The following is a 13,928-nucleotide window of genomic DNA, read 5'->3' as shown; positions in this document are numbered from 1 at the left end:
TGGTTCTTTCAAATAACGCTCTGCGAGGACAGTGTTTGGGGGGGTGTTTGGGGGGGAGGGGGGCGTTCTTTTTTTTTTTTCCCCCCTGTGTTGCCGAATAATGCGTAATAGTGATTCTTCATACTGAGCGAAAACGACTCAGGTCATTCAAACAACAGCGTTAAATAGTATTTTTTTCTAGCTGATCGGCAAGGAGAACGTGCAATATTTTATTTTATAAACATTTAAAAGTTTCCCCATTATGCCAACATGATGTAAATCATGCATAGAAAAAATAATTTAAAAAATATTTTCCTAGCAGAATCAGAAAATATGGTTAAGAAGATCATCTGCAATAATGAGACTAACAATATCTTACATTTTTTGACTTCATATAGGCACTGAAGTATTTTTTTGAGAACATCTTTTTTGCGTGAAAGAGTTTGTAAGAAATAATGACAGATTTCTGCAAGTACAACTTAATACAGAAAATTGATTTATACATTGAAGTTTTTCTTAATTAGCTCATTTAATGTGTGCCTTGGGGGCTTTGGGGCATTTCCTATCTATGTATGTATTGATGGTAAGTATCTAAAAATAGTGTTTGGTTAAAATCAGCTCGGACTGAAAGAAAAGAAATTACTGAGAATGAGAGAAAATCCCAAAGCAAGCTTTTTATGGTATGTTACATGCCATCGTCGTAGATTTTAATTTCAGTAGAGTTTTAAATCTTTTTCGCCTGTTTCTGAGAGAAAAAAAAATGCTCTTTTGAATCTTGTGACATATCGCATGACTTTTTCAGTGATGTGAGATGTGTAAAAATAGAAAAAATGGGAAATGTTTTCATTTCTTATTAAGAAGTACAGGGGAATATTTCTTATCTCTACCACTCAGATTTTACCTCAAGACAAATAGTTCCTGCAATCCTTATACAAAGTATATGAAACGATCTCTTTTAATAAGTTAACATTTTGCAGAAACTCTCTGTATTTTGTAACCATAACAAACTTAATTGGAAACAATTCCACTTTACAAATCCAAGAGAAGGTATATGGAATCTTTTGAGTTTGTAAAGTGACGTTAATTTTTGGTTTCATTCGCTTCTTGATTTGTCAGTTTACAATTATTTAGTTTACTTTACAGTTATTTTGTATTTGCGTAGAAATAGAGTTTGTTAAATCTGCTTCCAAGTTAAAAGGCACATTTGTCAATAGCTTTATGCCACTTATCTTATACGAAAATCTGTTTTGGGCTAAGTTTCCTTATCTGTGCAACTCCAGTTGAAGCTGATTTCATGGATTATTAACTACTTTAGTGGCAGAGTAAAAATATTCAAGTATTCTCATGCAGTCTCCTTACACTGAAAGATTTTAGATTACATTTTCAGATACAATTCTCAGTTAAAATTCAATGTGATTTAGTACTTTCACTCTGTTTGTGGTTAATATTACAGATCCCTCTTCCACGATCTCGTGTAGAAATACGCAGCCACATAGAATCTGGTTCCTTGTGAAACTGTTTTGTATGAACCCTTGAATCTAAAGCCCCCCCTTTAACCAGTTATTTCCCTCCCCCACCTTTCATACAGTGAACTATGGGATTACTAAAGTGGAAGGACAGCCTCTTCACGCGGAGCTGAGCAGGCCCATGGACAATTGCAACAACCTCAGGATGTCTCCGGTGAAGGGGATGCAGGAGAAGGGGGAACTGGATGAACTTGGTGATAAGTGTGACAGCAATGTCTCCAGCAGTAAGAAGAGGAGACACAGAACAACTTTCACCAGTTTGCAGCTGGAGGAACTGGAGAAAGTATTCCAGAAAACTCACTACCCTGATGTCTATGTAAGAGAACAGCTAGCTCTGAGAACAGAGCTCACTGAGGCCAGAGTCCAGGTAGGAACCAAACTTCAGCATTTCCATGACAAGTTGTGCATTGTAGGAACTGGTAAATGACGCTCTTGGGGATTGTACAAAAGCCCATAAAGCTAAAGTAAATAGCTCGTTTTGCTTTATTTCTTTATGGATACGAGCTGTTATGCTGCAGTACTAAAATAACTTGTTATTTTTTTAAATAGCTTGTGTTTCTGTTCTAGAAACTTGTTTAAAGGATGAGAAAACAACATCAACAGTAAAGCAGTCTTGATCTCTGATAGTCCTGTTTTACTGTCAGAATTCCAGGCAGTGAACACATAAAGTGTTACATGTAAAGATCCCATTAATGAGATGTTGCACGTAGTTCAGACTGATGACGATGCAGAACTCGGCCGCAGAGGATTCTGTGTATGTTACGGCATGAAAAGTGCAATCTAAAAAGTAATCAAATTCCTTGTTTAGATCCAAAGAGTGTGCAGTGAAATGGCACATACATAGATGTGTATAAATATATATGTATGTGTGTGTTTGTGCCTGTGTAGAGCAAGGACGTAATCCTTTGTATGAAATGAGCTTAAAAAATCACAAAATTGGGAAGTACATTTGCTGGTTTTTAAACTTGCATAACCGATGGATAATATTCTAATTTTTGGAACGAAACATACTGTTGACCACTTAGTGCAGTATTTGAGTATCTTAACTGGGTACAAAGTTGATTCATTCAGTATATGCCGTACAGAAATCTCAGCCGTATTTATGGCTTTGGATGTGTAATGGTGAGAAAAGAAGCTAAATATCCAGGAAATGCAGCCCTTCCCCCGTTCAGACATCTTCCCTTAGAAAAGGGTGTGAGCTGCATTTTGTGAGTTTATCCTATTTTTAGAGAGATCTTCCCCATTCTGGTAATACTCATCATTTCAATTTAGGGAATAGCAGTCCTGTCGATTCTTACAGACTGGGATTAATTTTTTTTTAATTTAGTGACTTGAGTATGATAACAACTTCACAACTTGTAATTAAACACATACTGACACATGCGTATAAAGAAATAGACGTCAGTGCACATGCATACATCTGAAATTAAACCAGGATCACTTTCAGAAACGAACTCAGCTAATTAATTTTATAAAGAAGTGTTCTTTTCACGCCTATTCAACCAGACAGCATATTCACTGTTGTCACCGGAAAATCGTGTCCAAAAGCGTGTCTCAGTTACATCGATAAGATATCAGTGATGCCGATGGAATTTAGTTCAGTGGCTTTTAACTCTTCAGGCTCTGTGCAATTCCTCTCCCTCTGAATTTGATACAGTTTTCCGAGTATGACTTCCATTCATTAGGATTTAGTCTTGACCTAAAAAAAAAGCTTGTGTAATGTTAAAACACTGTTCTTACAATTGCATAATTCTGGAACAATGAGAACTACTCCAAGAATAAATTAATATTCAGAACAGAGAGGGGAGAATTGGGCTAAAATGTGTCAACTGGCTTTTTATCACATTTTTTCCTAAGTTTTAGAAGCTTCATCTGGTAAAAGTATTAAAAATAAGAGAGTAAATATGAAAACATATATGTCTTCACCAGACTTTCACAGAATATCTATTTCTATTTTATTTGAACATGTTCTCCCCTTTCTTAAAAGATAACTGATCTTTGCATTTCTCATACACTAAATATGAAAGGAAATGGTGATCATTTTTATCCAGAGTAGCAACAGTATTCCATCACAAGATTAAGCAATTTAAAAGGCCTTACATCATTAGAGGCAAGCATCTGGCAATGCAAGGATAACAAGCAGCAGATTTTTACATTGCTTTGTGGAGGCAAATGGTTACTTTATCTCTGCCAAGAGTCAGTTTCTAGTAAAGTGATGTAAACAGAAACATTTTGGGGGATTGTCAAAGGAAAAAAATGTGTGCTTTTTTTCTCATTTAGTTACTATAAATTCAAGCAAATTGTTTGATTTAGTTTAGCAGAGTGATCAGCTGGATACCTTACCCACATTTCCCTTCACCGCCATTTCATCAAGATCCAATTTAATATTTGTCCTGCATACATGCAGAGAGAGCCAACCTGAACTTAATTTATCTAAGTTGTTCTCTTTCCTGCTGCATGTCAGTGAAGTAATTGGCACCCATTTTAAGGAGATTGTCAAGGTCTTTTTTCAATGAAAGAGCCTCATTACTAAATTCCCTTAGTGTGTTCTTGATGCCTCCTGTGGAGTCAGGAGAATTTTTTTTCCTTTTCTTTTCTTTTTGCTGAGCCTCAGGCGTCATAAATAATACAAATTTACCAACAAGGTCCCTAACAATATATAGTCAGCAGTTACAAGCATGGGCCTTGCTTTGATTGCCAAGTACATTTTAAAAGATTGCACATACTAAATTTGCAGCAAGTCCTTGGGAACTAAAATGAGCGAAATTATGCCCTTGTTGCTTAAGCAGCATCAAAGGACAGTTGAGTTCTTCAAGGATCAAGGCAAAACCTGAATTATAAAACAAACAGTGTTATTTTAAATATCCCACTGTCAGGGATGCCTCAAAATGGGATTCACAGGCAGTGTCTATATAAAAAAAGATCTATTCATGTATGTATCTATCCAAATAGATTCATGATCCCTTTAGCAGGAAGACTAACCAATGGCATTGTTTCCATAAAAAAAATAATGGTTTTGTTAGTAGTGTGACTTCTTTAAAAAGAGTTGGAATGAGTTTGCTCATAGCCGAACAATAAAGACTTAGTTGGATAATATTACTTTTATAAAGAAACAGTTTCTTTTCCTAGCAATCCCTTTAATTCATCAGGATAAGTCTTAGCCAGTCCAAACTAAACTGTATGAAGGAAAAAAAAAATTTTTAAGACCACAGGACAATGACAGATATCAGTCACAGCAAGAAACGTGCATGTAATAGGTTTTGAGATAACACCCGGCACTCAAAATATTACAGAACAGTCCAAAGGTTATTTAAGCATAAAGAAAATAGCTTTTAGTTGACAAGAAGGCATTGTTTCAGGTCTAAATTATTTCATAGTCCAAATGTAAAGTGCCATTCTTTAGTTTTCCATTGTCAGAAACATACATATTTCCTAATGCAAATGTGAAAAAATGTCACAATAGTTTTAAAACTGTCTGTGATCTCAAGATTTTTTTTTATCTGCCTGCCCTCTTAGCCTTCCTTATAGAAACTTTTTCTGCAGCACAGACTACTGTCCTGGTACCAGCTTTTCCTGCCTTTTTCATTACTGCACTTGATAAAGATTACGTATACCTCTAGGAGACAGATCATAGGTAGTCATATCAAGTCAGTGGGCGTGTGAAATTAAAAGAGATTCTTTGCAATTTGACTTGCTGCTACTTGGTGATTTTCCTCTACAGAACTGAACTCTGTCAAAATTAGCACTGCCTGACAGACTGATCTTTCCTCTGCTGTTTTGGTTTTGTTTTTTTTTTTTTTTAGGCATTAGAAAGGAAATAACATATACTTTTAAAACAGCCAGAAATAACATAAGCAGGTCTGACACTGAGAATATTGAAATGGCAAGAAATTCATCCTCAGGTGGAGAACTTCCCTTTCTTAGATAAACAATTTCTCAAAGCTACTGTCCAAGCTTTTTCCTAAAAGTCTTTGCACAGTATGTAATTGAGTTTACCTTGATGACTGTTTCCTCATTTACTATAGGTTTGGTTCCAGAATCGAAGAGCAAAATGGAGGAAAAGAGAACGCTATGGTCAGATCCAGCAAGCTAAGAGCCATTTTGCTGCCACCTATGATATATCTGTTCTTCCAAGGACTGACAGCTACCCTCAGGTATGGTAAAGACTAAGTAATACTTTGGTTCTACATTTACCTTCTCTTCAATTCTTAGGCACACACTTGCACAGAAGATGCATGAGGACTCTCCTGTGTTTAGCTTTCTGTGTTCTTTAGACACATCAACAGGACCTGCCACTGTGAACAACAGTTCTGACATCCAATATGAATAATTAATTCTTAGAATACAAGTATTTTTTAAAGAACAATCTTAGGAGCTGCGGAGTTTTGCATGAGTTATGTACTGAGAATGGCTGGCAATATGGTTGTGCAGTGAAGTCGTTTCTGCACATAAAATTATGTGGGGCTTTGAGTCACTTCTCAGTCCATACACAAATTCTGGATGACATGTAGACCCATTAAGACTGATAGGAATGATGTAATTTTATATAATAACATCAGAATTTCACTTCTGGGATATTTATGTTCACAGGCACAACTGTCTTAACAACTCTGGTCTTGTATGCTCTGGTAAGAGGAGGCATAAACTATGTGATCTCTAGGCAACTTCCTTCTGACGTATTTAACAGGCACAATTTCTTTACGGACCTCAATAGACCATTGAATACAACAAGTCTACTAGCATGGAACCATATTATGGTCACATACAATCAGAATTGAATGTATATGGCTGGGAGAGGGAGGCAGGAGCTCTCTCACACAGTAGTAGTTTGTTTTTTTTTTTTTCTTTTTTCAGTTCTCCGTTAGTATTTAGCAAGGTATTACTGTGTAATAAGATCAGAATCTTCTGTTTCTGTTCTCCAGTCCTTTGGTTTACTGCCTTGCCTCACTCTCTGCTATTGTTTTTCTGCTTGCTTGTTTTAGTACATTGAATATTTTATTCTTAAGCCATTGTTTCTCATGTCTCTAGCTTCCCATTGCTTTTACCACATAATTAAAAAAAAAAAAAAGCACCATACAAAGCAAAAATCTTGTATGGGTCCCTGTGGTAAAGTCCTCCCACTGCTGGTGTCCTGGTGCTCTTCTGGTTCATTAGGTAGCAGCGTCTCTGCCAGACTTAGGAATATACTCATATTCCATATGGGCTTGCTTTCGTCATGCTCTACATTGGCTGAATGTGGTTAGTTTTGAACCAGAGGTCTTGGGCCCATCTGTCATCTATCCAGCTTAAAGCACTTTACCTCTGAGGAAGTTGCATGTTACTAGGTTTTGTGCCTGGGCCAGAGCTGGTTCATGTTCCAGCAGCTCAGAACATGGGTACAACCATTTCAGATCTGGTGGTACCTATCAGTCTGCCTGTTTTTATTTTATAATGTAATAGTGCATTAGCCCAAATTACATCAGAAACCACTGCATGATACACTCTCTGTTTAAGTAGGAGGACACAATACTTGTTTCAGACCTACCTAGGTGGAGGTGTGCAAAAAGACCTTAAGCACTCCTAGGCAAATTTTCCCAACTGAAAGAAGTTTCATTAGCATAGATAATGGAACAATGCAAGTCATTCGTAAGCACTTAAAATGGTTGCCCTAAAATTAATGTCTTTAAAAAAGAAACACTTTTGAATTACATGAGAATATCATCCATAAAAATCTAAACCCAATGAAATATCTGTTCTGTACTTTCAGATTGTGAAATAGATGAGTGAATTAACTGTATTTCTATTCATGAATTTGTTAAAAAGCATCTTTCCTAGGCTGATGACACAACTAAGTTTCAGCCTGGCAAAATTTTCTATCATTTATTTATAAGTTCTTAAAAACAGGAGATTGAAATGGAAATGTTGGTACCATAATCTTAAATAAAGCATCTCTAAAATGTGTAGAAATATAAAATGTATACTCATTCATAAACATAAATATGTATAGTACTCACCTACAAACACAGACTAACACCCTGCAGGTAAACAAGGCAGGCTCAAACATGTAGTTGAGTCTGGTCACCTGCCCGAGAAAGTTGTGTTGTACTGTACTGTACTTCATGAACAGGGACAAGAAGCTAAATGAAGCTGCGAGTCCACCTTACGTTGGCTATTTCAGCTGAGCGCTTGCATGCATAGTTTGGCTACATGACAAAAACAAGGTCTCCTACTCCTCAGTGAAGAAGGTGGCTACTTTGCTGTATACTGGAGTATGAACAGGTATCCAGGCAATTATCACAGAACAGTCAATGCAAGTTCACGTTCTTGCTAACCTGGTGGTAATTCTTCATAGTTTCACATTCTTAAATCCTCACCTTCAGCAAAACCACGTGTGTATCATATACATAACATTTCCAGTGAGAATGCTTGAGACAACGAAAATCCGTATTAAAAACACAATGACCACTAACATCACTACATTCAAATCTTTTCAATTAGATGTCCATTTATAAGTGCCTCACTTATGGAAAATAAACATACAGTACATGACTTGCTACAAACTCCTTAATCTATCCTACAGTTCAAGCAGAAAGAGATATTTAAAATTGTGATCTGCATGTTTGGTTTTAGTGTTATAGATTGATTTCCCAGAACAATTCCATTATTTCAATACAGTTAATGCAAGAAAGGAAATGTCACGTCCTTTTTTTTTTTTTTTTTTTCTTTTTTCTTTTTTCTTTTTTCTTTTTTCTTTTTTCTTTTTTCTTTTTTCTTTTTTCTTTTTTTCTTTTTTTTTCCCCTTTATTTTTTCTTTCTTTTTTTTCCATGTACAAGCTCTCTTATTGTGATATTGACATCACTAAATATTAGACAGGCTTTGCCATACTTTTGAGTAACTAGTTTTTCTTGGGGATTGTGGAACACAGATCACTTAATTATGAAGCCTTTATTAACATGGGGGAAAACAGACTCTCTGTTGCTGGCAAAAAATATAGGATGACGTTGAAAAAGGATAAAATCAAGCTGAGATATTTACTGCTGTGTGGCAGAAGGAACAGGAACAAATGTGAATTTCTGGTGTGAATTATATGAATTTGCAGTTTGAAGATTTCTGTTTTGAGCCCCACCATGGATATGTTCCCAAAACAGACATCCAGCATTGCATTCCAGCAGAAACATCAGTCTTTTTTGCAGTCAACAGACGGTGTGGAGACCCCTGCTTAGTCTCTTCACCAATTACGTTCATCAAGTAGAAATTAAGAACATGATGCTGCTATGCCTTGTGTGACAATCTAAACCTGAAAGGTTTTTCTGTGAGGAAATGATCTTTTCAACTTATTTCAGATAGAAGGTTGGCTCTGAATCAGAGCCTCAGTTGAGGTTGGAAGGGACCTCTGGAGGTGGTCTGGTCTAACTGCCATTTCTATAATCCAGTCTAATTTTGCTATTAAATTACATATCTTTATCTTCAAAATAGTGATAAACTGTTTAGGTTTTTTTCCTAGACCATAATTCTTTGCTTTGCTAATTCACTCTAACCTTAATTTTTTTTACAGTATGTTGACTTTAGGTGTTACTTATTGTGCAAAATAGTTGCTCAGCTGGCTGCAGAGAAGTTAAGTATCTCTTAAACTGTCCAAATTCTGCACACATAGATCTTCCATTAATTATACTGGCAGTGTTGCAGAGGAGGACAGTTAGTACAATATTCCAGGATAATCATCTGTTATTCACGTTTTTTTCTAGGCTTCAACATTAAAACCACCACAGAGTTAAGTTTTCACTTAGGTGAAATATTTAACTTTTGACAACATTATGTTGAAAATCGTATTTTTTCTAGGAAAATGTTATATACAGTACTTTTAATTCATTTTAGTAAAAGGTTTCAGTTTCATTAGTGTCAGTATTTAAGCTTCAAGTTTCTCTTGCAGATGCAACACGTTGTGGTCTAAGCCATCTTAAGTGCACTCAGAAAACAATTCACTGGTTAAAACTCTTATCCCAGACACTTTGAGCCTTATTAGCCAGTAATATTCTGCTGATGATACGAAAGCTAAGAGGAAGCATCCTAACATGACTGAGGAAATGAGTGTAGATTCACTTCATGGAGACCTTTACTTCAGCTCACCTGAGTAAATGTTAGTGAACAAGAAGTACTTGATTCAATCACCTAAATACACTGCTATTTAAGATGTCTTGGGATATCTGAGACACTGTTACAGTGCTGATGAACAGGACTTACAAGAAGCATGCACCCTTCAGAGGAGGCAGCTGGTGGTCAGATAGATACTAGACACTTGTGTTTAGGAAACTTAATCAAGGGGATTTTTGCGCCAGAGATGGGTTGCCTTTAAAGTTGGTGAAAATCTGGTCAATTAAGTTTTCTTTTCCTAAAGTGTAAGGCATAAAATAGGTAAGATGATCTCTGAAGTGTATTTTTCTTTCTGATGCCTGGTTCAGCTGCAGACATCTATAGTTATCTTAGACGGACCTATATATTATGTGTTGGGAGAGGAACAATAAAAAGGTTGCTTAGCCTTGCTCTTCTCTTACCTTATTGGTCTTTACTTGACTACTTTTGCTGTCCTATGCCTAGTGAGAAGGCTAATGTGACAAAGGGTACTTGAACTTGTCAGATTTAATGTTTAAGTATGAGAAGTAACAAGGGGCCAAAAAACCTGAGGCAAACTTTCATTTTTACACCCTCCTTATTTACACACGAGAGTGACATTCGATCAAAAGGCTACACTATTATCACATAGACCTCTAGCTTTCCCTGTATGAGTTAAATTTATAAAGACGTCATCTTTATAAATATAGGTGCATCAGTATGTAAATAAACATTAAATTGTATCCTTGAAAAACAGATATAAGGGGTAACATTTTTCCCCCACCTAGTCTCTTTCCATGCTTTGCATCTTTTCTTCCTGCTTGTTCTTTGAGTCTTGTTCATTTGTTGTCATTGTTCTTCTAAGTTCTTTTGAAAGGGTTTATCCTGTCACACCATTATACTTTCCCTCTTACTATCACATGTGAAATGTATTGTTTGCTTCTCTTATTTACTTGAAAATGCAGGCAAGAGTTGGATAGGACTGAATTTAACTTTTTTTTTTTGGTGGAAAAACCCAGCCTAGTGCGGGTGGGAATCCCAAGGAGACAAAAGCATTTCAAAGGTATGGGAACTGGAGTGATACAGAAGGTGTAGAAAGAAGGGAGAATGTTGAAATCTCAAAAATAGAAGAAGGAGGAGGCTGAAGTTTACATTCCATCCACCAGACTGATAAATCAGATTAAATATGTTGAACAGCACAGCATCACACGATTTGTTTTGGCAATCAAAGAGTGTAGAAGTGGTATCAGTATACATGTGTTACGTACTAAGTCCTTGGATCACCATTACAGTTCTGCTCTAGCCTTAGTACATATGGGTAATTCTCATTAGCAATAATCAAAGTTACATGCTCCAATTAAATCTTTCATATGGCATATATTAGACACCACATGTTATATGACTTAAAAATTCTTTTAACTGTAGTAGACATATAAATGACAGTTAATCACAATAGTTCATTAAGGCTATGGGTACACTGATTAAGTAGGAGTAGATGTGGTAGACATATCTGAGCTAGCTTCAAAGAAGTTTTATCATATACTCATGCTGTCTAGCTGTGACAGCATAGAGCTCAGGCTGGGCTGCCACCTGGATGATATGTAGCTTGCTGCATATGTGCTGACTGTTGCACTGCTGTGGCTGATCTTCCAACAAGAGTAACACTTCTAATCTTTTTGGGTGGTGTCTGTTCCACACAAAGTAGTTTGCGCACTGTGCTTTTATTTTTTCTTGGTTCTAAACCATCACTGTATGGGGTCCTCCTCACAGTCGCAACATTCGATTTGTTGCTTTACTATTTTTTTTTTGTGAAAAATGTATTTCTTTAAGTCTGTGAGTGACTTTAGCTGGGCTTAATTATAAGGCAAATCCATTTTTTTCTGAGATAGAAACTTCTTTTTAATAGTATTTTTCAAAGTATGAAATTTTGTCTTTAACTGTATCATAGATGTGAAATATAATTAATTCTTATCATAACTGGCCCTGAGATTGCAGTAGGGAGAAGTTACAGTTTATCTACAAAACATCCCGTACAAGAATGAAAGCTTGATGACTTTTTGAATCCTGTATTTTTTTGCACCTTAGCAAACTTGTTAAGCATGGAATCAAATGAACAGATTTTTATTTTGTTCACTGTATGTAAGGCCTAAATGTGGACTGAATGGGTCTATCACATATTTTAGAGCTGTAGCATTAAACCTCTCACTAACAAGGACCAACTTGCATTTTATGGACATATGTGAAAATGGTGTGCTGCAGCTCTCTCATATGTACCTGAACCCAATACAGTACAGATGATCTTCACATGTTCATTAGGTCCAATGGCTCCTATAAAATGATCACAAATTACACCAAGAAGTATTCTGTCTAGATATAAAGGAAAAAATAGAATGAGAGTTGTAAAACCTTGGAACGAGTTGCTCATAGAAGTTATTGAATCTCTGTAGCTGGAGCTACTCAAAACTTGACTGGGTAGGGCTTGAGTAACCTTATCTAAGTTCAAAGTTAGCTGTGAGCAAGGGTTTGGAATAATAATCCCGGAGGTCCTTTTCAGTGTAAATTATTCTGAGAATCTGTGAATCTGCAAACTCGGGAAGTACAGGCAAATTTCTGCCCATAGTATGGATGTTCTTAGGAGGCCCACAGAAAAAAAATACTGTGGCAAGTGACAGACCAAATTAATTGTGCTGATGGATTAGGAACAGCCTATAGATCATGAGTTGTAAACTAGCAGTTTTGAGCAGTTTAACAGTGATTGCATTTAATCTGCCCAAAACAGCTCCTTGTGCAAGCACAGGTTTCATGTTTTCTGGCAGTGCAAGGATTGTTGTTTCACACAAAGAGAGGAGTGACAAAAATTTAGCAAATCAGTCTCTTTAACATTCACATGTTTTCTATAATTAGGTAAATCCTTAACTGTTCAGTTAGTGCCACTGTTGTCTCCCTTGCAATGCCCAGGAACACCCTGAAAACAGAGTCAATGTGTAGTTTCTAATTACTTACTAGAGTAATTATAATAACACATAACATAACATATATAATGTAATATAACAACACCACCACTAACTTATTACTTCATATCTAGAGATCTTAAAAGAGATTAACATTTTGTTTCCCATGTGAAACACTAAAACACATGTCCACTCAAATAGAAGCTGTGTGTGCTTATATGTGTGTCTGTTGGAAACAGACCCCAGTCTGGATAGGCAGGTGAGTCAAATAGCATGAGACAAGACATTTGGTGATGGGAGAACCAAAACTGGGTAAGTGATAGTACACCTCTCAGAAAATTTGGAGACTTGACTTTATATGATTTCTCCAGGTGCTGTGTAAGAAGGCTGAAGCTCCAAGAGCTTGAAATTTTAACAGAAAAAAAGCAATGACACCAAGTGGGATGACCAATTACCTCAGCTAATTTTCCTCTGCAGTGTCAAGCAGAAGGTCATATGCTTAGGAAATGATATCATAACCATGTTAACAACCATAACTCTCCAGTTATGTTCTTGTCACAGCTATGAAATCCTACTATTTTTTTTCTATCGGGAAGGGTGTGTGTGTGTGTGTATAAAACATACAGTGGGTAAATATATTGAAGGGCTCTGGTAATTTCATGGTAACCACAAGAGCAAAGCTCAAGTTGTTTGTGATGTTAACAGAAACCAGAGATGTGCTGTATGTATAGCCTCATTCACAGTCTCTGAATTGGCTTTTATATAGTTCATGGATCACACAAGAGTTTAAGAGGAAAAATATTTTCTTTAAATTCATGTACATAATGTCCCTTTTCCTTCCAACATACCAGAAGAAGGTCTGATAATTTTGACTTATTGTAAAACATTACTGTATTTATTTTTAATACAGGAATACCTTCTGCACCTAAATTTCACTATATTTATGTTGTAAATCCTTGCTAAGAAATGAAAATCTAATATAAAAAATGAAGTCACTCAAGCAACTAAAATGAACAGAAAATTGATATGACTGAAACATTCTTTTGAAAAACATAACTGTCTCATGAGAGAACATGTAAAGTCTTCCTAGCATCTTGTGGCATTTCTGAAGTTAAGTTTCCTAATTTGGATTCCTTCCTCTAAGGAAGAAACCTAGGACACTCCTTTGAAAGTGTTAGGACTGAATAGCTTGTTCACATAATAGAAATATATTAACAAGACATTAGTATATTTTAGGATTTGCAGCTGAATTCTGTTCTCATTTACACCTGTGCAATCTCACTGAAGCTAAATTGAGAGATTTGTCTAGGATAAAAATATCAGGAAAATTGGTGGTACTAAACTTAGTTTACTGCAAACCAAACTACTAGAAATATGGAAGGC

At 36.1% G+C, this 13,928-nt stretch overlaps 1 protein-coding gene across 1 annotated transcript in view; it reads left to right on the top strand.

Annotated features, from left to right (window-relative positions):
• The window catches only part of ALX1 (ALX homeobox 1), a 19,128-nt gene that overhangs the window by 943 nt on the left and 4,257 nt on the right, over nucleotides 1-13,928 (top strand). The window contains exons 2-3 of the mRNA XM_009325352.1: nucleotides 1,568-1,872; nucleotides 5,531-5,659. Coding sequence (XP_009323627.1) covers nucleotides 1,568-1,872; nucleotides 5,531-5,659 — 434 coding nt within the window. The remainder of the gene's footprint in view (nucleotides 1-1,567; nucleotides 1,873-5,530; nucleotides 5,660-13,928) is intronic.

The sequence above is a fragment of the Pygoscelis adeliae genome, unplaced genomic scaffold, assembly GCF_000699105.1.
Source record: "Pygoscelis adeliae isolate BGI_AS28 unplaced genomic scaffold, ASM69910v1 Scaffold196, whole genome shotgun sequence".
Taxonomy (NCBI): Eukaryota; Metazoa; Chordata; class Aves; order Sphenisciformes; family Spheniscidae; genus Pygoscelis; species Pygoscelis adeliae.
The sequence above is the reverse complement of the archived record's forward strand: the minus strand, read 5'-3'. Positions and strand labels throughout refer to the sequence as shown.